We start from the raw sequence: 13,453 nt of genomic DNA, 5'->3' as shown, positions 1-13,453 counted from the left end.
TTGCAACAATGTAAAACAAAGTAACAGCAGTTGTGGCTGCCACCACTACTGTAATGAATAGGAAAGAGATTGTTTCAAGCTAAATGGACACTCTACCATGTCACTTGTTTGCCAATACCCCTGTGTTGTTGTATAAACTACTTGTGGCGTTATATTATGTGTTCCCAATTGCACCATGTTCTACAATGCCATATCTCTAATTTACAGCTTCTACTACAGTGTTGGGAAACAAACGCCCCTCCCTTAGCCTTCACCGGCGGCCCCCAGCTCCTTCCTGCTTTATTGTCAGATGTGTTTGTTGTAGCGTGTAAACACTTGTTTAATAGACCTATTGATATATTATTACAGGTAGGCGTCTCTTTCTTTGATTAAACATATCGTGTAAGTATCGGGCCGCCTATCACTGTTGTAATATATTAAGATACAGAGGAATCCTGCGTGTACTCTGCATTAGTCACAGCCAGAGGTTTCCCCGATGGTTGCATAAATCCATCCGCCGGCAGTGAGGAGCGACGGGTGGAGTCTGCTGTGGATTCGTTCCACATTCTGAGCAGAACGTGACTCAGATCAGGATAATACACCACTCGGGTGTCTCATTTGAAATAATTCCATTTAGCCTAAAAATAGATCATGAGGTTTATTCTAAATTTAGATCTCTCAGCGAGAATCTTGCTGATACTTATTACTGATGTCATGAGAAACTATTTATAAGGAATATTGAGAAACGTCAGACACACGTTTGTAGGATCGTTTGTTTTCCGGAGCGAAGACATAAAATATATCGTCAACATTCCGCAGTTATAACAGTAGCTCCAAGTCAACTGAAAGGCGGGATATTGGTTCAACCAACCAAATGGCTGCTTTAACTTTGTGTAAGGGACAGGACCACTTTAAGGGAGGCAGAGGACAGTAGATTTAAAGGCTGACTCCACAGAAACTTCAGTCTTGGGTGGAATTCCAAAAAATTAATACATAATTTCCGGTAGAACATCAGATCAGGTAAAACACCGTACACCGGGGTAGGTCATTTTCTGGATTGTTGTTTAATCTAATAATATATCCTTAAGACGACTTCAAGCATTAAAACCCAATCATTCAATACAATCTTTTTTTAATCAAAGAATCCACACCTGGTGGTGAGCGTAGATCCAATCAATAGCCAAATTGATTATTTAAAGGAATTGTTCACCCAAAACGGTTTGAACGAAGTGCTTGTATTGTCATCTTTATGGATGCGTGTGAAGCAATCTTTGATTTTGAACTGATGTGAATTTGGAAAGGATTTCACTCTAAGTTTAATAGACCTTTAAAGAACATAAGTTGGAGAGTAAAAACCAAGCTGATTATCTCTTGTGACCTGAACACATTTTACATACAGCTCCCAGCACACAACTAACATTTCTATACATCCAGAGGGTGCAAAAAGGGGAATATTTTTTTTGTTACCTTGAATGCAACGGTGAAATCAACATCTTTTGTCTCCTTGAGGCCCAGAGGAATGAGGGGAATGCTGAAGCTCTGCCTAGAATATAGATAAAATGCATTAGATTAAACAAAACCACGGTACATGCTACAGCAACAGCAGCCAATGTCCCTGAATGAGTGCTGCGTGGTTCTGCTGGTGTGTGCAAAGCATTATGGGTGGTGGCAGGAGACTGAACCACTGTGCAGTCATAGCTCTCTGTATAGAACGGGGCAAGGTTATACACAGGGAGGGACTGTCTCTCCAGCAGCTGGGGAACTAGATACAAGCATGTCCTGCCAGACACGGGTAATCTGCCTCTGCCAGCGGGGAATGTCATTTAAAAAAGTGGATACTTTTTTATGTTTTGTATTTATTGTATTGGATTCTGAAAATTTAGGCAAACTTTGCCTCTCCAATTGGTATTGAACTACAAATCCCAGCAAGCCACCCCAGTCACTTGCCTCCCATCTCTATCGAATTCTGGACATGAGTGAAATGTAACTATTGTGAAGACTGCGCTGGAAACGTATTACAAATGGGAATCATGTAACCCCAGGCCCTCTCACAGAACAGGCCCAACGGATTTGTGCCCAGTTAAGATATTTATTTTCTTGCAGAATAGAGAAGACCTATTCTAATTAGTGTATTGGGTCAAAATCAACCCCATCTTCTCTTTTAATGGATCGTGGTACTGTATGTAATCTGCGTGCGACGTCTTTCTATTGAACACTGCTGAATTTTACGTTGGCACTTTATAAATCCATTATATTACTACTAATATCCACTTTATAATAACTTTTAGTAAACTCTGAGCTGAAGTCACAAGGTATTCTACGCTGGAGAAAAGTGCGGAGACAGCAGATTGTCAGAGAGACAGCTGGTTGGTGTCCTCAGATCGCAGCGTAAGACATTACCTAATGAGAGTGAATATTTCAAGTGGGAGTAAGGAGGGGAGTGTTCTCCAGAAATAGGTGACTACAGCAGCAGATATGAACGTACGTCCTTGTAGTAAAACTAGGTCATGTGTTATCAGCAATCTATTACCTCAGTAATACTTCACACACCCAGTAATCAGGATACAAGTCAACATTCTATCGGCATTACTAACACAAACACACACACACACACACACTTATTAACACAGAACATTACAGGAAACTGCAATTCCTACTCTAATATATATATATATATATATATATATATATATATATATCTATATCCTTCATAAATACATCACTTCCATGACGCAGCGACAGGACGCAGATTAACCAAGATACATATCGAGGTTCTTATTCATCCAACAGACAATAATTTTGGGTACCTCTTGCAGTTCGCATACAGAGGAGTCGGCCAGTTTGTGGAATGACGTAAAATGTTCCGGAGGATGCGGCCTATGAATTCGCCAGGGACTAGTGACATCATTGAGGTGTGAGGTACGGAGTGCCTCATTCCACCGTGTTGTCACTAGCTCCTAGCGGATGGATGATGAGCCAATATCCGTGAACAACTCACAACAATGCAGCCACTAGTGTGTGCAAGGGACAGAGGAGCGTGAACGGAGACCACCCCATAAAACGCACAGTTTAATATTTAGTGTGTAGGTTACAGCTACGTTGAAAGAACCAGGAGTTGAGGATAGAGCCCAGTGACTACATTACATCTCTGTACTGACTAAAGGGAACTTTATAATGTAACTGTTCCATTGATCACTTCGTTACTGGAAAGGTTGCAATCTACAAAGATCTTTAGGACACTGGATCTTCGTGGGGGGTTTCTTGTACCAGTTTGTGGTGGTCCTACATGGAGGCCATCCTGAAAAATTTCTGACAACCTTCAAGGGGGGAGATTCAATTAGCCGCAACGTGTCTCTGGAAAATCCGTGAGAAACTCTGCGGTGGAGATTTGATCGAAATCTCCGCTCGTTTTCCGTGCGAGGAAAAATGAGCAGAGATTTCTACCATAATTATCGGCGACAACATCAAATTAGACATCTCAAAGACACAAATCCAATTTCTCAGACACAAAGGAAGGTTGAAAGTACAGATCCTAAATTAAATCTCTCTTATCAACTTCTGTTACAAGTCAATGATCATCAACAACTTAATTGAATCTGCTCGTCTACATTCAAGGATGCCTCCAATTTATTCACTGACCCAAAAAATGGCTGCCTCCACGGTCTATAGATGATGGGACCAGGTTAAAGCTGCACTAACACCTAGGAAAATCATTTTCAAAGCCAGATCCCTTACAAAAAAACAACGAGAGAGGGGGCGATAGGAGATCTGAAGGACCAATCAACCAAGCTGCAGTCTTTATTGGAATTAGTCATCTTGCTCACATAAACCCTATGCCACCATTTAAACTTGAATTAGCTGAATTCATTTGCTGGTTGTTTATTACAGAAACGGCAGAGCTCCAGGAAAACGGCAGCATGTAGCAGCCAACAGGGCTCCGGCTAAGGGTAGGTAGTGTAGCTTTAAAGATTTCATTACAAACACACAAATGTGACTACCAGACAGCCCTCTTATCAGCTAAAGAATTCCTATAGTCTCCTTAGAGGTATAGCAGTAGGAGAGGTTCTCAAAATAGCCGAGAGGACAGAAATGAGACTTAAGCACTATTATCACTGCAAGATATGCCTCTATGGTAAATAAAGGCAGGGCTGGAATGAAACACAGTTTGTTCTTTAAATGGAATTTTTGCGGATTAATTCAATCTTATCTTTATAAAACCATAAACCTTGTCTTACTCAGTGTGCTGGTACACCTCCACCGATATGTTCAGTCCTTCTAACTCCTCCTTGAGAACCTGAAGGTTCGAGTTGACATAACTCAGTTCCAGCAAAACCTGTTCTCGCACTTTGTTGTTTGTCGTTACTCTGGAGAGACAGGAAAATAATTATTAGCACGTTGTTAGGTCCAGAATACCATCTGCAGGGTCTCCTTAAAAGAAGAGTAGGTTACACACATGCTCAGAATTTTTAGCATTCTCCTCTCAACCTCTCCGTAGGATTAGCTCCCGGCCATTGAAGAATATATACCGTGTATGCACGTATACGGCATAAATTCAGGTCTGCTGTAGTTCCAGCAGATAATCGTGTACAGGAGCTGTTCTCCGCCGTTATTGGCCCTGCCACCTATATATGCACTGATTAGATATACATCTAAGAACAAAAAACTTATTTTCTGCATTAACATGGGTTTTCCGTACTGTTGGTTCAGATTTAAATGATCCACTGAACTAATCCTACCTGCTAGGGCCCGAGTCATTAAGGAGAGCAAAGCATAAAAAGGAGTAACTTTGCACCTGGGTAAAACCATGATGCATTGGAGGGGGGGGGGGGGGGGGAGAGCTGGTACATTTAAAATGCGGAGAGAGAGATTTATAGTTGGGGTAGGGCATGTCCTAGATCAACTTTAAATTTCAGTGTAAAAATTAAGCTATCAAGTATTTGTGTGCTACATGAAACAACAGAAAGTATTTAACTTGTTTGCAAAATAATAAACTCATTTGCACCCCTTGCATTGTAACATGGTTTGTCCCAGAGAACATTTACTCCTTTTTTTGCCTTTTCCCAGCAAGAGATCCTTATGGAACTGCAAGAGTTAAGGAAACGCCAATCAAATAATACACGGCTAAGAAGCGCCGTAATCCACAGCGGCCACTCAGTTAGGCGCTTTCAGGAGTCCAGTGCGTGATTAATGGCCGTAAACATCTGATTGGTCGCTGTAGCTTATAGTTTACAGTTATACTAAGGGCATATTTAGATACCGGCATTTAACGGATATTTCATCTGTCCCCCATATGGAACATGGAATTGTACAAGACTCTCAACATTACAATAGATTGTTACCTCCAACAATAAGTTGAAACAAGACAAAAAACTTTGAGAGAGTCTTTCATGAGCCTTTAGAAAAAAAAAGAAAAAAAAAGGAAGAAGAGGCTTTTTGGACTGAGGAGGGGGGGGGGGGTGAGAAATGCCCCCCCTGGGCTCTTGTGGTTTTGATGCATTGGACCACCAGGGCAGATGCCTTATAAATCACTAAATCTAGAGGTGCCAGTCACCGTTCTGCTCGCTGACTGGGTCTATATGAGAAGGGCTCTTTGGTGAAAAGAAAAAATAATTAGAACATAATTAATGGTGGTTTTAAGCAGCCCAAAATGAGCCAAATTAGCAGAAAAATTACAATATAGGAGTTGCAGGAACAGAAAAATGTTACAAACCTGCCTTGTTGCGGGTAACAATGTTGCAATTCTGCCTTTGTTGCGGGTAACAGTGCTGCAAATCTGCCTTGTTGTGGGTAACAAGTACCACCAGGGACTAGAGGCGCCCCATCTCTGTGACCTGAGCAACACTTTCTGTGCTAAAGCTCAGATATTTCGGGGTATGTTCTTACAAGAGTTTCAAGGGGTGGATCAGGGAATAAAAAACAGCATAGGACTGATGGTAAACAATAAATGAAAGACTTACTTTAAAGACGCTTTAATATAAGCACCTGTGTATCTGTCTATTTATACCATACATGGAGCTTTTCACAACAAAACAATAAGCAATGAAACAGTAACCAGGGGTCCCTGATGCACAGTCTGGGGAGGGAGAGTCATGGTAACCGGTGTATGAACTGTTGCTACAATCGAAGCTCTGTCTGGCGGCGTTCATTAGTCTCCTGCATCTGTTGGGAATCTGCTCTGGGAATCTAAGATCACCGGAGCAGACAGAACAAAGGCTTCATTTTAGTGGCTGGGCAGAGGGAGAGGGGATGAATGGATGGGAACGTACCGCAGGAGGTTCTCAGCTCCGGCTCTCATCCTCATGGCTTTCAGGATCTGATTGTTCAGTCCGGCCCTTTGATTCTGCAGTTTGCTGCGACCGGTCTGAGCGATGGATTTACCCTGCAGTGGAGAAAGAAGAGCACATTTGTCAGATGCCCATCCAGCAGCCAAGGGGTTACAGAAAATAACTGGCATGGGGTATCTTGTGTTACTTTGGCAGAACAGCTGGCACAGAGTGACATCAGTGCACCATCGTATCTCTATAAACAATGCCAATATGGTGTAACCCATAGCAACCACTCATTATCAATGCAAGTTAGACTAAGGCCTGACCGGTTGCCATAGGTAACAGAACAGGTTTAGTCAACCTGTGGCTTCTAGCTGTTACCATGGCAATGTAAGAAATGCACAGGTTGCCATTATGTGAGATATAATTTGACCACTAGGGGCACTTTTCCATTGGAGGCTATGGCAGATATTCACCTGCTGCCTAGAGGCAGCCATTGTGTGGGGGCCTACCCAATATCCCTGTGAATGCAGCCTATCAATTCACCAACCGCCAGTGGCATCAGTGGGCACTTTGCGACTAACAATCTTGGTGCGCTTACTCCCGGTGAATGGTTAGGCTGCACACTCAAGAATATTTGTGTAGCCGACAAAATGGCCGCCCCCCACTGCGTGTGAAGCCATTAAGTGCACTCCTGACGACAACACATTCTATTCTGCAGAGAAATTAAGCGGTGTATACAGAACGAGGCATTTGCAGAAAAATAAAGTGAAAAGCAAAGCTCATTAAACCTGTGGCCACTTCATGTGTGTCTTTACTGTGTCTACGGGGCGTTTAGGAGATCTGGGCCTATAAAGGAGGCCTTTGATTGTCAGAGATCTCATAACGTGAGTCACCCCTTAGTGAAAAGCATCCACAGAGCGTGGGATTTGTTAATAGCGGGATGATGTCCCTACATAAAGGGCCGACCGTGTGGGGCGAGACAGGGCCCATTGTCCTGTGACATTGAGGCCAAGCAGGGAACATCCTGGACTCAGCCATTACTTCAATGAGCAGTAAATAGGGCTGTAAAGGGGGATTTATTGGGGAAAAGTCACCAGCCTTAATAAGGCCAACTAGCGGCATTGTTTTTCTAACAGGCCCAGACAATCTGCAACTACTTGAGAACGAACATTGACAACAATGATGGATTTTAAGTGCAGTATCCTGATAAATCCTTTGATGGTGTTCATCTGCATAGAGAGGGAGTAACAGCATTGTCAGTAAATTGACCAACCAGAAGCAAAAATGCAAATCACCAAATTACTGCTTTTCCCACTTATTTTCTAATTGCAGTAACTTGACGACATGGCCTTTGGGAACAGGAGTGTTTAACATTATATTTGAATGTCTAAACTTGCTGCTATTTCCAGTTTGTTGCTCATATATACTGTAAGCTCTGCATATATAAAATAATTGGACTGAATCAGTTAATTAAATGTTAAAACCACATAAAATTTGTTACTGATATTTGAAGGAAAAGAAAAAAAGTGTAAGAAGGAGATCAGACCACTTTGTGGAAGGTTAAATGAGCCACATTGAAAACCAAGTGTACAGGTCTGGAACCGCTTTAGTTTTTGCTATAACGTTGTAAAAGTGTTGGTAAAATGCAAACGTTGCAAGAAAATTTCTGTAAACTTGTGCGTATAAACAGAGAGGTCAGCAACAGTATAGAGACCTTCTGAATACCGATCAGGGGTCAGGGCTGTAAAAAGTTGGGTGTGGAAGTATATAAAGCACAAGGTCCTAGTTGGGTTACACCTAGATAGTGATCTGGCCATTAGTCCCTGCTAGGGCTTGTATGGTGTATAGCAGGGGCAAATACAGGATTTGTAGAGGGGGGTTTCCACACCACACCGCCAGTGGGCGTGACCAGCATGCATGGGGGCGTGGCTATAATTTTAGACAGTGCTTGGCTGCTCTCCAACTCTTCCTATCCCCATAATATACATGGGCAATGCTGCGTACACTACTGTTAGGTGTACACAGCTCTCCATTTTCAAGCAGAGCCGTGTGAAGCGGGGGCAGGGTCCAGACACCTCAATTATACAGTGCCCCAGGCTTGGAAGGGGGTTTCCAGGCACTAGAAAACCCCCCTCGGTTTGCCTATGTATAGCATACACTCTCTCGGCTGGCAGGAGACTAGCATCTACAAGTAGATACGTGGTCAACCAGAACGTATGGGCCAACTCCGAATCCTTAGGAGTATCGCAGTCTAACAGGAGGTCTGGGCTGTTTGAGGTTTTGATACTGTACAATCGTACAGTGTTTATCCCACAACTATATGTAGAAATAATTATATGTTTTTATGCATCTTAAAAGACAGTGGTCTTATGATATGATCAATTTCTAAGCTGGAAACGTGTACAGAAATAGTCAATATATGGAATATTTTCCACTAACCAGTGGACAATGCTTTGGGTTTAAACAGGGATGAACCAAATCGAGGATTTAGAGATTTTACTAAATACTTTTGGACGTCACTTTTAGTGATATCTACAGATTCACGTCTACCCCAACTCCTTAAACGACCCTACTGGGCCCTAGTTTTGACCGACTATTGAATTCTTCACTATTTTTATCCACGACTGATTATAGATCAATGCATATAATATAACTATACAACTCATCTCTGATATTCCAAAGTGATTGTGAAAGTGGTAGAAGCACTCTCCTGCTGCATATATCTGGAATGCAACACACCTGGTTTGTATACATACTAACTAGGGGCAATATTGCAGAGATATAACATTTTTCAGCTGTTCTGCAGATGTAATTCCATTACAAGTTTCTCTTTGGTTTCCATCTAGCGGATGATCAGCATTTATTTACTGAACCGTCACCACAATATATTGGCATGCATTCAGTAGACAGAAGCAGCTGTTGTGGAACAAGACCCAGTATTCGGACTTTAGGGGGGAGGGAGTTAATGGATTGTAGCTAGAAGATTCACCAGCCAGTACTACAGATCCAGGAGAAAATACACATCTGTATTGCGCAATACTTGAATTCCGAACATTTTGATTGTCAATCACTTTCTTGCCTGTTGGTGAACTTTCGGATGGTTAAATCTGCCGAGAGTCACGTAGCAGGCTAGCCTAGCCCACAGGCGAATCCTGTAATTATGTCCACTCCGAGGACGGCCGCTGTTAAAATGACAGGTTACAAGCCTAGAATTTTCTGTTGGTGACGTACTAGTGATGAGATGTACCAGTAGCAGATCTGTACATTAACTGTTCTGATCCAGGCACAATGGATCTTGGTGAAAAGGATGGACTGCACCAGTTCGTGAGGGAGTGGAAAATTAAATCAATTAAATAAATGAAGTCCCCAGTTTCTATGTTAAGAGGTAGATTTACTAAAGCTTCTAAAAAGCGGCGTGGCGGACCACGATCCTTCTAGTATCCCCCCTTACCCTCCCATTACGACACTGCCCCCGTCACATGCAGTGCTGCCTACACGAATATAATCACATGAGTGCTCAGGTCACACCCGCCTACAAGATCAGCACTCTCTGCTCCTGAAATAATCTGTGCTGCTGTGAGACTTCTGCAGATCTCACGGCTAGGAGGGGAACAATACAGCGATCCGATTGGCTACGGGTTGTTCTATCCCCGCCCACTTCAAAACTGCGGTCATCCTGGAGAATCAGGAGATGAAGACTGAATACAATGGGATGAATCTTACGCCTTCCAGTTACACAGAAGGGCAATACTAAGCGCACTATGACCAACGCCAATACAACGTCACACGCAAAGCTGAGCACAGTCCTGATGCCCCTTAACTCTCACAAATTGGAGAGCACCAGGCAGTATTTTAATAGAAAAAAACGAAGTTTCATTTAATGAAAGCGGTGGTAATAAAGTGGTAGGAGGGTGGACTTAGATGTGGCGGTTAGACTTGAGCACGCTGCACCTCTTCAGATTTTTTCGCCGTTCCGCACACTCATCTGCACTTATAGCGCAAACACGTTGTGCTGCGCATCGTCAATAAGGTTTAATCAAACTCAGTTTCCACTAGAACAGGCCTGGGCAACCTGCCTCTGGCTCAGCCGTTGTAGTACTACAAGTGCCAGCATGCCCTGAGAGCCATTCACACAACAGCAGGAGACCCACAGACAACATAATTCTGCCGGCTTTAAGGACACAGGAGACTTCCACTTGTCAGCGCACGGGTGGATAATTAACAAGGAGACGGATTCTTTCAATCTCAGTAGGTAACAGAAAAGCTCTGCAGGTATTTGTACTTGGTAAACGGTCCAGAACAGCTCGGCTTCCTGCCTTTGAAAGGCCTGTGAAGGTCGGAATCAATACGGCCGGCAGGAAGAGACGCTCACGTTACAGGGGCGGCTTTGTGCTCAAAAAGGAAAAGTAACCGCTTAAGTGCCTCCAAATCATCAATGCTAAATGCCTAACGAAAAACTAATAATTAGAAAATAAAATAAAATGATGGCAAATAATAGAAAATGAACCCAATTATTTATAGAACTCTAAAAGGTATCAAATCTTGAAAATAGCATCTAGGAGGGAAAATTGGGTTGAAACTGTGGGCGATCGATACACCTGTTCAGACCAAAAAACATTTGTGTTCAATGATAAGCACAAATTAGACTTATTTTAATATGGGTTGTAGTGATGTTTCTTAAACTAAGAGCAAATACAATTATCTTCAATGACACATTTATTTTTTATTATTTTTTTGAGTGTTGTTTAAATAGGTAAGTGGTGGTAGTGAGGGGTGGGGTCTGGACTATTATACATTGCTAATGCTGCCAATAATTCTGTTTATTTACTGACCCAAGCGAGCGATTTTTGATGTTCACACAGATATGACAGTGTGTAGCATGCAACTTCCAAAATACTTTCAGCCGTTCTGGCAGTGAAATGCGAGATCGTTCATTGTGAAATATATTGTAGGAATAACATTTTGTTTCGCTTAGAGTTTTGTATTGGAGTCATATCATATTACGCAATGACGCTAGACTACAGCTCCCACCGTCCACGTCACATTTCCACATAGACGACATCAGCTGGAGGGAGTTACAGGTTGTTATTGGGTGATCAGGACTTGTGTCGTGTAACAGACATAACTGAACCACGGGATAATTACAGGAAGATCACAGACTTTAACCTAGGTGGGTCCATAGGGAGATAGAATGTCAGTTCCTCCCACAATAATCTCACATCTCATAAATCCTCATTAAAAACAAGTTTTATTACACATGAAAAGAGCTATTTTTATACCACACACACGCCCGCTCCATTAACCCTTTCACAGGTCATAACATCTTGGGATGAGGTTTCCACAGTTTATGTATTAATCATCTTAATTATTTTACCAGATTCCCCGTCTGCATAGTAATGTATACTCCATTCATAGTGACAATACAGTATTTATAGTCAAGTATAGTCTTAAACTCTAAACCAATATTGATATTGTTATGGATAAGACAAGATAACACCACAATGGGTGTCACAGCTGGGTGTTTTAAGGCTGGATACACACAGGGGACATGCAGCCATGTTCTAGTACATGGTGAACAGATCATAATGGAAGAATTTAGTGCACAGTGGTCATAGGGACCTATGATACCTATTTTTTAGCTTCTTTAAAGCTGCAGAACACTGGAAGAGAGGCATAGGCAAACCGGGGGGGGTTTCTAGTGCATGGAAACCCCCCTCCAAGCCTGGAGCACTGTATAAATGAGGTGGCTGGACCCTGTCCCTGCTTCACACGGCTCTGCTGGAAAAGGGAGAGCTGCGTGCACCTAACAGTAGTGCACGCAGCAATGCCCATGTATATTATGGGGATAGGAAGAGTTGGAGAGCAGCCAAGCAGTGTCTAAAATTATAGCCACACTCCCATGCATGCTGGTCACGCCCACTGGCAAAGTGATGTGGAAACCCCCCTCTACAAATCCTGCGTTTGCCCCTGAGAGGGGCATACCAAGTGCTCGGGGGTATCTAATCAAAACCATCAAATCAGGACTTGTTTTGATGCCTTTATGTTAGAAAAAGGAACAATACGGTACATCAGCAGCTAGCCAGCTTTCTTTCCAAACAACTAGAATGCCTGCTCATAGCTTCTCCCTCGTGCCATCAACGGCAATACTAGATAGGAGCGAGTTCACCAACATAAGTAGCTCGGTAGGTAGCCGAGTGACCATGAAGACCCACGGAGTATAACCATGTATGGGACTGAGAAAGACCTATAAAATCAATACTGTAAAACTGGGTACACATCGATCTTACTTCAGATGGGATTTCTGTAACGATCTCACCAACGTCTGGAAGTCCCAAAGAACATGCAGATTCCTGTGTACACACCTACACGATTGACCTTCAGATCTGTGATCTTCATCTGTCATAACCATCTGCTGAAAAGATCCTAACTGTGTACACACTACAGATATCTGCCTACACTGCTGGTGGTGAGTGCGTGCACACTTCCATATTTGTCCGACATCGTTCCATCATCGATCGTGATTTTTAGGAAGTTTATAAAACCAAACCAACAGACGCAAAGTGTTTTGGTGCGATAAAACATGATCATTGGAGCGTACACACTAATGCAATATCTGACCAAACGCTTGATTGCCGTGTGATCTGCACAATAATTGCGCAGATATGTACCCAGCTTTACACAATGGAACTTGTTTACGAATCAGAGTGTTGTGACATCCGCTTTCGGATATCCAGCAGAAAAACAAACAAGTCCGAATACCCGTTTTTATTTGTTATTATCCTACCTATACATATATAAACAATACATATGCAAAATGTTAGAACATAACTTACGGAAGTAAACAATTCTGCTGGAACGGTAAACAGAGAGTCTGCAGATTCCACACTCTGGGCCGGAGTCATTAAGGAAAGTAAGGCAAAAAATGGAGTAAATAAATGTTCCCCAGGACAAACCATGCTACAATGCAAGGGGAGCAAATGAGTTTTTTTATTTTGCACATAAGTTAAATACTTTTTTTCATGTAGCACACAAATACTTCATAGCTTTATTTTTACACTAAAATTTAAAAGTTGATCTAGGACATGCCAGATCCCAACTATAAATCTGTCCCCACATTTTAAATTTACCTCCCCCTCCAATGCAACATGGTTTTGCCCAAGTGCAAAGTTACTCCTTTATGCTTTGCTCTCCTTAATGACTCAGGC

The 13,453-nt window shown here is 42.4% G+C and overlaps 1 protein-coding gene across 1 annotated transcript in view; it reads right to left on the bottom strand.

Moving 5' to 3' along the window:
• Window positions 1-13,453, bottom strand: part of RHPN2 (rhophilin Rho GTPase binding protein 2) — a 41,940-nt gene that overhangs the window by 18,179 nt on the left and 10,308 nt on the right. Inside the window, exons 2-4 of the mRNA XM_075189194.1 lie at window positions 6,246-6,358; window positions 4,215-4,343; window positions 1,447-1,522 (exon numbers count right to left, since the gene is read on the bottom strand). Coding sequence (XP_075045295.1) covers window positions 1,447-1,522; window positions 4,215-4,343; window positions 6,246-6,358 — 318 coding nt within the window. The remainder of the gene's footprint in view (window positions 1-1,446; window positions 1,523-4,214; window positions 4,344-6,245; window positions 6,359-13,453) is intronic.

The sequence above is a fragment of the Mixophyes fleayi genome, chromosome 10, assembly GCF_038048845.1.
Source record: "Mixophyes fleayi isolate aMixFle1 chromosome 10, aMixFle1.hap1, whole genome shotgun sequence".
Taxonomy (NCBI): Eukaryota; Metazoa; Chordata; class Amphibia; order Anura; family Limnodynastidae; genus Mixophyes; species Mixophyes fleayi.
This window is presented reverse-complemented; position numbering and strand designations above follow the sequence as displayed.